Here is a 10,241-nt window from a genome sequence, read left to right as displayed (position 1 = left end):
GAGAGCCAACAGGCATAGCCACCTCTGTATTTTAAGCTGCTTCATTTTCTCAAATGAGAATATCACAATTTTTAAGTATTTCAAAACCATGGTGATTTGGAAATTACAAAAATTTGAAGCTTGGATCATGCAACCCAAAAGAAGAGAGTTTTAGTTTAGAGGTGTGCCACTGATCTAAACAGTGCAATGGACTAACTGGTACCAATTCAGCTGCTGTACATCATGAATAAAATCACGTACCCTGTTGCTTACTAGAAATCTCACAACCATCCACAAAGCTGTACCTCCAAACCAACTTCATCCCCCTTTTAATTTCTGCTTTAGAAATCATCTGAGTTGTTACATGCTAATATCACAAGGTGTATTGCTAAGCACCTTAGGTCACGTCATCCTATGTTCAGATACAGCTATTAAAACCTGGAATTATATGCAGTCCAGTCAGTATTTGGAGAAGATACAAATCAAGGCAGTTACTTGTGACAAGTGGGCATGGGCTAAGATTTGAAGGTGACTGGCATTTCAGTTAAGATATCTTCAGTAGGGGAAGCCAGGCTCAACTGTAATTAACAACAACAGTAAAACAAACATCTATTAATACTTCTGTATGAATTAATCCTGATTAATAACATTTAAGAAACGTTAAGAACAGGATCTACTTCATAACTAGTTCTTATGGGAACTTTCTGAAGCACTTGCAAGCAGGTTACAGTCAAACCACCAAGATCCAGGTAATCAAATCCTAAAGACTCTAGAGATAGATACTGAAAAGCTAGGGAACAACTTTTTTAATCCAGCAGTAAAAATTACTGAGAAAAATACATACATACAAAATTATTGACGTTCGAGTTATAATAAAGCAAGGAATATTTACAAGTCCACAAAGCCTCCTGCACTCTAACATTGTGAGTATAATTAGCCTATATCTACAAGCAAACATTAGAACTTCAGTTCCTGCAAAAGCTTTCACACTTGCAGAACTCACTGCCACTGTCTAGTCCACTATATTTCCAACTGATCTATACCACCAGATACACTTTCAGGAGTACTAAGAAAGGGAACTTCTCAAAACCACTCCAGACAAGTCACTTGGTGACAAAAGTAGTTTTGACTACACAGTAAGAAAAGAAGTTAGACAAATTAAGAAAAGACTACATATTAAGTAAAGACATGAACAGTGCACAGTTTTCTCCAGCTTAAAGCACACAGCAATATTGACATCCTACAACTTTCCAGTGTCAAAATAAAACAGCTTCAGCCAAGCTCAGTTTCATAATGAGATATGGGCTTGTGCCTGAACCAGGCATTAAGACGTAATCATCCTGATATATTCTAAGTTTTAAATATGTTTTTTTTAATGTACACCCCCCCAAGTACCCACACTCAAATTGCCATTTTGAACAAAAGCGATCCAGCCTTAACATTCAACAGTATCTTAGACATAAGAACAACAAAGCCATTACCTTTAGGCTAAATGTTTCCGACCTTTCTAAAATTCAGACCAAGTTCTTGTTTGTTTTAATGCATTCAAGTCAAAATGGTCAATGTAGACGCATCATATTATTAAGTAAACCTCATGTTCAGACCTGTTAGATTATTCCCCTTCCACACATGGTAATTTCAGGACCATTGCTCAGGCAGAACAAACCAGACTTTAATTCACTGAGCGATACCTGGACTAGTGGCAGACACAGCACAAAGGTCAGTTTCAATATTTTTTTTCTTATATCTGCAGATTGCAACATTATTCTCTGCAAACTGACTTTCAACTTTGATTTTTTCACGATTCTCCATTAACAATGAAGAGAAAAGCACGCAGGTTACCTATTACTCACCAGTGAAGACTGAAAAAACAAGAATTAGATCAAATAAAAAATACATATGCAAGTATTAGCACATCTTTACCTCACAGAGGGAAATAGCAGTAGTAATTCCAAACAATAAACCTTAGGAAACGAATTCCAACAGTACAAAACATTTATTTTATTTAATCAAATGTAAGGCTTGAGAAAGAAAAAATATATATACACACACCAAAAGTCACTCAGAAAAGCCATCTCAGAAGAGACAGAACCTGCCCTTACACAGAATAAACATTCAAGCTGCATGAAAACCCACCGGCAGTATAAGGAAAGAAGAGGAAAGGGAATGGAGAGAAAAAAGCAAGGCAAAGCTATATATAACCAATTGCCACATGAACCTCAATGTACTTGAAGTACAAATCTATCCACATGACACTGTTCAAGAATCAACGGAAATTAAGACCCCTTGGAAAGTAATATTCAGACTTCTAGGAGGCGACAGAAGCTCCTTTGGTCACTGCACTCTTAATCTGTGCTCACATTCATCCTCCTTTTGTGCATAAGCAAACCGTGTTCAAACACATACGAAACGAGCAGTTGCAAACTGAGAAATAAATACATTGCTTCACAGAAATATTGTGCTCATTTCCAATAAATAAAGATGATCACACGGATTGAAAAGTTTCCTTCGCTCAGTCCAGTTAATCAAATCTGATCTCTTATTTGATATCTTCATTAAAAACCTTGTTTTCACTGTAGTGTTTGTAGAGTTGTTCCAAATGCAACCAATAAAATCTCAGCATCAAAAATTTATCAAAACTCTCCTTGCAAAATTGTTGATTTTTATCCTTCAGGGCTTTAGAGCAGGCTCACACCCAACTGCTTATTCTGACAAGATTTGTTTAAACCGTAAGCTAAACTGTTAGGCATGAAGTCACTGTAGGTCCATACAAAAGGTGCTAAATAAAACTTGAAGTACAAAATGTTAAGAAAGTACTCCCATTCCAAGTCTGAAATTACAGTAGCCACATGTACCACCACCAAGGGTGTACTTCAAACTGTGTAGAGGTAAAACAGCCTACAGCCACAGGATTTTAAAAATTCTACTGAGTAAGTACAGAGAAGTTTCTCCATGGTGAAAACAGAAATGTTCATGACTGTAAAAAGACTCAGGCAGGTTGAACTTGTTCTCTTGAATTCAGTTCCAAAAGACTGGAGTATTGATATAAAGCTGTTTAATATGCTTATTAAAATTTAAGTTAATATGGCCAAGGCCAGTAAGAACTAACTGCAGAAAGACAACACTAATTAGATTCTGCTTGGCATACAAACCAGAAAACTGAAGAACCAGAATAAACCAAATATTCATTCGTCTTCAGACACCTTGGCAAGATCTGCAGACAGTAAAATTCTGATTACTGATACAGGCCCTTGGTGGCAGCTAACTTCAGTGCACGAACGCCATACTGACATCACTGAAGCCATGATTTTCACCAACTCTTAAAACAACTTCCCAGTGCTACATGCTTTGTGTCAAAAGAATGGCAAAGTGAAATGTACTCCCACGATGCAACTTTCAACGTGATGTTTTACAAACACAAAGTTCCAATAGGAAGTATCCTTCTCCAATTTTATATACATCAGATTATTACAGAGAATAGAGCAAGCTGGTTGATGAGATGTTGTAATAGTTCTGAGCACCAGGTTTAAAAGCAAAGGCTACCAAACACGGCTTTGTTGCTTGCAAAGTAACAGTAACTGCAGAGAACACTTGCCTGCTCCTAACAGATTACATTCAACAAATAGATAATATAGACCACAAATTCAAGGCTCTGCAGAAGAAATGCATCTTGCTCTCCCTTCATTGATCTACTGCTATTTTCCCTTGTTGCATAATGAAACTAAAGCATCACAGTGCTCTTCTATAGATTTTACTTTCAGGTTTCTCAGATGAGTAACAGTAGACTGTTCTCTATTCTAGGGAAATCAGCCATCTTTAGACAAGCTTCCTTTTCCTGTTCTGTCTCAATCACTGGCCAGAAAAAGAACTATCAAAGCTGCACTGAAGTATACATGAGAAATACAGCATTGCCTGTGAAGTGTTTCGCAGACTGAATAGTTAGAAGAACATATGGACAATCAACAGAAAGATTCTTACCACAAGTCATTTTCTGCCAGTGAAACGTTCTTCAATACATGCATAATACAAAAATGGAAATAAGATTTCAGAGTTCGGTTTCCTAAGAAGGCCATATAGTTTGGAAATACAACTACAAAATCCTTCACACAGACTACATGTAGTAAAATATCATTAGAAAAATATATACTTCTCTAAAATTTACACTTTCAGGCACTGTAAAAAAACAAAACAAAAATCCGCTCTCCCTGAAAAAAATGAGTGCCGCTGGAAGCAGTAAACAATGTTAGTTAAACAGTCTACTGTAAAACCAACAACTACTTCCTAGAATTTTTTTTATCCAAATACATCCATCTTTCACAGATAAAAGTAGTATGTCAGGCGTGGCCGCACTTCCGTGGCCACTGCAGCCATAATCCAACCAAAGACTTTTAGAGAAGACCAGGCATCAATCTGATTGAACTTCAGATTGAGTACCAGGAAAAAAAGATGGGAAGAAGAGTTCAGTATTCTTCTGGTAAAAGTTTTTGTTGTTGTTGTATTTTTAAAGTTACTTCAGCAGGAATAGTTTAGTTGAATACCATAAGAAGAAATGGTGAAGAAATAGTTTGAGTCAGCACACTGATTGGCATTTGAGCCACGTATTAGAATACAAGCAGAAGTGATGATTTACTAACTTCAAAGAAGACTTACAAAACATTCAAAAGCTAGTGTTCTACTAAATGCATACTCTCTGACTAAAAAACAGACTTCAGTAGTGATTAATGCTCAATCTGAATGTTTTCATCAACTTCAATATTAGCAATTAGGGCTTGTAATGATCAGCACAGCAAACATGAAAGAAACCAGAAGAATGGAAAAAAAAGATCCCAAGCTAGCATTAGCATGTTTGCTACCTGCACTGAAACAATCTGAACTTCCAAATTTCTGTGGGCAGCACTTTTAAAAAAACTAGCACTGAACAATAAAAAGCTACACATTTTTAAGAGAGTTTTTTTTTCTTTTTCTATAAATAAAGACTATTTACATTTTTTTCAGACAGGAAACAGCATTAGGGATTCACATTCCCTTGCCTGAAATGGAGATTGCTAACATATAATGCCATAGTCAGACTCTTCCCCACATGCATTTTCATAATTGCTTGGGTTACTCGAGCTATCCGATGCTTGGCACGAGTTTCTGCATTTGAGATATCGACATCATTCCCCATCAAACAGAAATATCCTCTATTTCTGCACAACTGAGAACAAAAGAACTAGAAAATGTGACTTTTTCTTCAGATCCCAACACCATGATGATTATGGCTGTTGGCCATCTTTCCCACCTGACTTCATGAGTTTACTGTAGAGATTTAAAACATTTGCAATATTCTTCAGAGATCAGCAGGCCCTCTGCAGATATCACAACATCAAAAGAGATGACAGTTCAAAGTAAAATCAGAATAATCTCCACGGTAATTCTTCATGGAAGGAGCTTAAAGCAGTTTCATTTCTTCTTGCTACAAGTTGAAAATCAGTTCTGCCGACTTGGGAGACCCCGTTTCTTCCTCACCAGGGATGAGTTCTGATGCACTGAGTTGTCTCATAAGAAAAAAGGCAGACAGATGCACTGGAGATACTTTTTTGTACCAGCTTGTAGCAAAACCCACGAGCAGGTAAGATCCACATAAGACTTAATACCAGGAGTATTTCATGGTCTGCACATTTCCACTTCTCTGTCTGACCAAGAATAATAAGATATACTTTTTGCAACATATGTTTCACTTTAAATTCAGAAGGCATTGCCTGCCTTTACAGCTTCAATATCAGAAATCAACGTCCTGGCTAGGAAAATCCCAAAAATCTAAAAAGAAGAGAATAAATAAGAATAAAAAAAATTGTGAAATAAAATACATGCTACATACCAGTCAACAAGTAGCCTCTGACACATAGAGCCAATTATCATTATTCATTACTGCAGAATGAGAACAAGCTTGCACATTCAGTGCACTTCAGTCAATGCAGCTACTCTATTGTGAATAACAATATGCACTGATAAAGCGTTTGCAGGCTCAGACACCATTTCATAGCCCACATCATGTTAATCTGTTAGAGAATGGCTATTACTAAGCAGTAATAAAGCAGAAGAATCTAGTAGAAGATGTAACTGATGAGAAAAAAATTCTCATGCAACACTTAAGGAGCGTGCAAAATAATATATCTCTTGATGTCCTACAGTTGTAAGAAATCTACTTTGTCAAGCTTACTTGAGTCTTACAACACTCGATTTTAGCAACAGCTAAGTTTGAAGTATTTCAAACCATTCCATAACTGTGGTTAATACAGGCAGTTTTCTGATTTATTTTTAATACTAATGAAATGCACAATTGCCTGCACTGAAGTGAAACTCTGGTCTAACAACAACTAGAGAAGTCCCAGATCATTAGGACATTCACAAACTTAGAAAACATCGCTCATTCAAGTTTTCTGGGAAACTTTCCTTTAAAAATTGTAGCTAGAGTCATAACTCAGTACTTTTCCTAAAATACTCTTAGAAAAATAACGTATTGTGGTGAAGTTACAGAATAGCTGGAAGGTTTGTTTTAGAAACAGACATTATGTTTAACTTTCAGTCCTGCTATTAAACAGCTTAATACAGAGGACAGAATCAATTTGAAAATACTGACACAGACTCACCAATTCAAGTAGGAACATCATCAAATTAAAGTCAACACACTGTCAAAAAATTACACTTCCTATCTTGAACATCCTCCTAAATAAAAGGCAGTATTCTTAGGTCAGGATTGCTCTATAAAGGCATGGGAAGCAGTACCAATAGATACTGGTATTACTGATCAGTATTGCAGTGGTTGGAGAAAGGTATCTGCTAGAACTACCCTCAATGTATTCTCAGTTAAATGGAAAATATGTTTTGTAGTAGATTTAGAACTTTGTTATTTGCCACTGAAGAGAAGTAGTACCGCAAGAAAGCAATTGAGCTAAGTATAAACAATTGCCACAATGAAAATAACATCCATCTTGAAAGTAGTAACTTCTACTGAGAACTTTGCTTGATACAACAGAGAAAATGAATCATAGAAAAGGTTTTGCAGGAAGTCAAAGCAACTCCATCTAGTTCTGCTAATATCACATTTGCAACCTTCTACACCCACTTCCCTGCACTATTCTTGACATTTTTCATCAAGTATGCTCAAGAGCAGTCTTAGCATGAAAAATAAAATTGGAGTTCAAGTCTTTTTTCATGGTTGTGCTAAAAGGCTGTAGCTCTGATCTACATTGAGCAGATGACCAGATCTCCTCTCCTTCCTGTAAAATTCATCATATTTATGTAAAAGTAAAATAGTGAATAGCTACATTAATATGCAGTAAAATACGTAATTATGATGTATAATTCCATTTTTATTAAGGCCTTCATTTCTTTGAAAAACATACTTCTGGCATTAGTAAATCAACTGATCTCAATTTCAACCAAAGTCTCTACAAACATTTTGTTACTCCGTTCTCATAACAAAATAATCATAAAAACAACTAACCTGTAGCAGTGAGATAGCTATGAAGACGCCTGCAACAACATAGATATTTCGGGGCAACCAAGCTTCCAGGGCAAGAATACAACCTTTGATGAAAATCTGATCATCCCACTGACTCTTGCTCTGAATAAGAAGAATTCAAGAACATTACTTCTCTGCTTAAATTTATTGTAACAGTCAGCCAGGTGTGAGGGGTATAGTAAAACCTAGAATTTGTCACTTATGCAGTAACATCTTAAACCAAACTTCAGAAATATACATGTATAAGCCCAAATTAACTCAAAGGATATCAGGACATTAATATAGTATCTTCCCACAAATCATATTATTAAATAGTTTAAAATTAGTAGAAAGCAGAATTCAGAATTAGAATATTAGCATTAATAACAGACATTCAAAACTGAAGTTACATCCCTTTTTTAAGTGGGACTTCTCCTTTAAAAGATATTTACTTCCACCTTCTCAGCACTGAGCAGAAGAAAAAACAACTCTATAGAAAAAAACAACTCTATTACCATGCTCTACTTGAAGCAGGATGTAGCACAGTCTGTGCTGACTTACACATCAGCAATGCCCCTTTTTATTACTATTATTATTCTCTATGGGGAGGAACATGATAGACAAAGATACCAGCACCATACCTTCTTTCTGACATCATAGCCACACTGCGTATTCACAACTTTTTGCTGAAAAAAGAAAAAAAAGGATAAAAAATGTATCAATTGAATCATACTTGCTTCTTTTTGCCGTAAGTTTCTCTTAAATTCACAAACAAATAAGAACTGCCATAAACAGCTGTTTTAGAAAACATTTTAGTAGAAAGTAAAAAAGCAAATCATCAGTACCAAAGAAACATAGCATTCAAGTGGACAGAAGGTAAATTGGAAAGTAAATATTCTCTACTAGAATTTCCAGCTTCTCCTGCTAGATTTCATCTAGCAAGGACTATTGAACGTGACATTTAACAGCTATGACAGCACCTCCAGATAAAACATCAGTATTTCCAAGATCAATATCATTTTAGCTATTTCACGTAACACCTAAACACTGAGATAAAGATACCACACAAACTTACCTACTTCTGCAGTGGAAAAAATATTCCTTACAATTCTATCCTTCCATGTGGCCATCCTCATCAGCGAATTCAAGTAACAGATTACTGCAAGCTACTTGACTGTCTTTATAGTTGATAAATCAGTCCCACATAACCCAACTTCAATATAAAAAGTACCGTGGACAAAAAGACATTCCAGTTGTAAATCTCAAACACCATCAAAACCTTCAGATTCTAATTACACAAAACCCAAAGATGATACTAAGATCCAAAGATGCTTCTTCAGATAATTCTGTTTTTCTTCTGGATGAGACTAAAAAAACCTATTTACTCCACAATTACAGATTTATACAATGCAGAGTGAATTACATCAAAATGCTTGGAAAAGAATGTCAAATTAAATAAGTTAAAGCATAACTACATCTTCTCAAATACAGCACCATTAACAGGAAAGACTATAGTGAAATATTCTGAATTAAAGTAAGAGAAAAACTACCAGGGAATCTGAACTTAGAATACTTTTCTGACAAAAAAAAACTTTCCTTGTCTGATTCCAAGACCATCAAAAGCCTTAGCATAACCTACTCATGGTTATCAGCTCTAAATGAGGGCTACTGAGTTGACCTGAGCTACAAACACTATAAATTGTTAATTAGCATCTACCTGCTTCTGCTTCCAGTGGAAGGATCAGATTAATTATTAGATTATTAACCTTAATAAGCACATCCAACCAATGAGTACCTAAGAACTGTCAAAAGCAAAGAACTGACTTGGACATCTTAAATTCAGTTTGTGTGTGAGAACTTCACCAGTTGCTGATAAACAAAGGAATGAGCAAACTCAAACAATGAGTTACTCCTACTTGTCAAGCAGAGGGTGACGTACAGCAATTCTAAGGGGCAAACGTGTTGCTTAGACAGTAGATAACAGAGCTTATAAAATCAAGGCCTTGGAAATAAAACAGTATAAGCACCCAATGTTTACAGACTTCAATCACAAAAACAGCTTCTGAATTCTCTGCAATGGGCAATATATTTTCAGCTGTGTAAGAGGCTGACATATCTGCTCTATCCTCTGAGAAAAGGATAGAGCAGAAACAAAAAAAAAAAATAATTGGGCTACCAGTAATATTTTTCATTATTTAGAAGACTTGTTAAAGCCCTAGATGTCACACCTTATTTCAGGAAGTATTGCCTGTCATAACTCCTTAATAACAGAACAATACAAAAATCAGGAAACAACTTACTGCAGGATCAGGTACACAACAGGAAAACGGAACACCACACTTCTCACGACTTTTACTTTCACTGCTGCAGTTAAAGTATATGTTGAAATCCCAATCATCTGGACCCTGGGCACCACAGCATTGGTTCTGCAAGATAAACACCGTGTTGGGATTTTGTATAAATAATGTATCCACTGAATAGCTCTCTGGAATTATATTTTGTCAATGTAATCTCTTTCCTACGGCTGTAAAGAATCAATGGCAACACAAGTAAAAAGACTCTGTGAAATAAAAATAAAACATTTGGCATAACGGTCTTTTAAAGAGTTAAATAACATGACTAGACTCATCATAAAAATTGTCAGTCCAGATGTAATTGCCCAATGTAGGCCACAGATGAAAGACAAGAAATCCAAGAGACAAAAATGAGCTATTTAAATTTGTGATTTGTCTCCTAAATCTTCATGAATCAGTAAGTTCTTACCCCCTTTGTTTAC

At 35.8% G+C, this 10,241-nt stretch overlaps 1 protein-coding gene across 1 annotated transcript in view; it reads right to left on the bottom strand.

Moving 5' to 3' along the window:
- Positions 1-10,241, bottom strand: part of TSPAN14 (tetraspanin 14) — a 197,389-nt gene that overhangs the window by 153,902 nt on the left and 33,246 nt on the right. The window contains exons 6-9 of the mRNA XM_065747003.1: positions 9,766-9,891; positions 8,107-8,151; positions 7,469-7,588; positions 5,639-5,778 (exon numbers count right to left, since the gene is read on the bottom strand). Of these exons, the coding sequence (XP_065603075.1) occupies positions 5,707-5,778; positions 7,469-7,588; positions 8,107-8,151; positions 9,766-9,891 (363 nt within the window). The 3' untranslated portion in view covers positions 5,639-5,706. The remainder of the gene's footprint in view (positions 1-5,638; positions 5,779-7,468; positions 7,589-8,106; positions 8,152-9,765; positions 9,892-10,241) is intronic.

This window comes from Cyrtonyx montezumae, unplaced genomic scaffold (assembly GCF_038088225.1).
Source record: "Cyrtonyx montezumae isolate F1298 unplaced genomic scaffold, pur_monq_1.0 scaffold_4, whole genome shotgun sequence".
In the NCBI taxonomy this organism is placed as follows: Eukaryota; Metazoa; Chordata; class Aves; order Galliformes; family Odontophoridae; genus Cyrtonyx; species Cyrtonyx montezumae.
The sequence above is the reverse complement of the archived record's forward strand: the minus strand, read 5'-3'. Positions and strand labels throughout refer to the sequence as shown.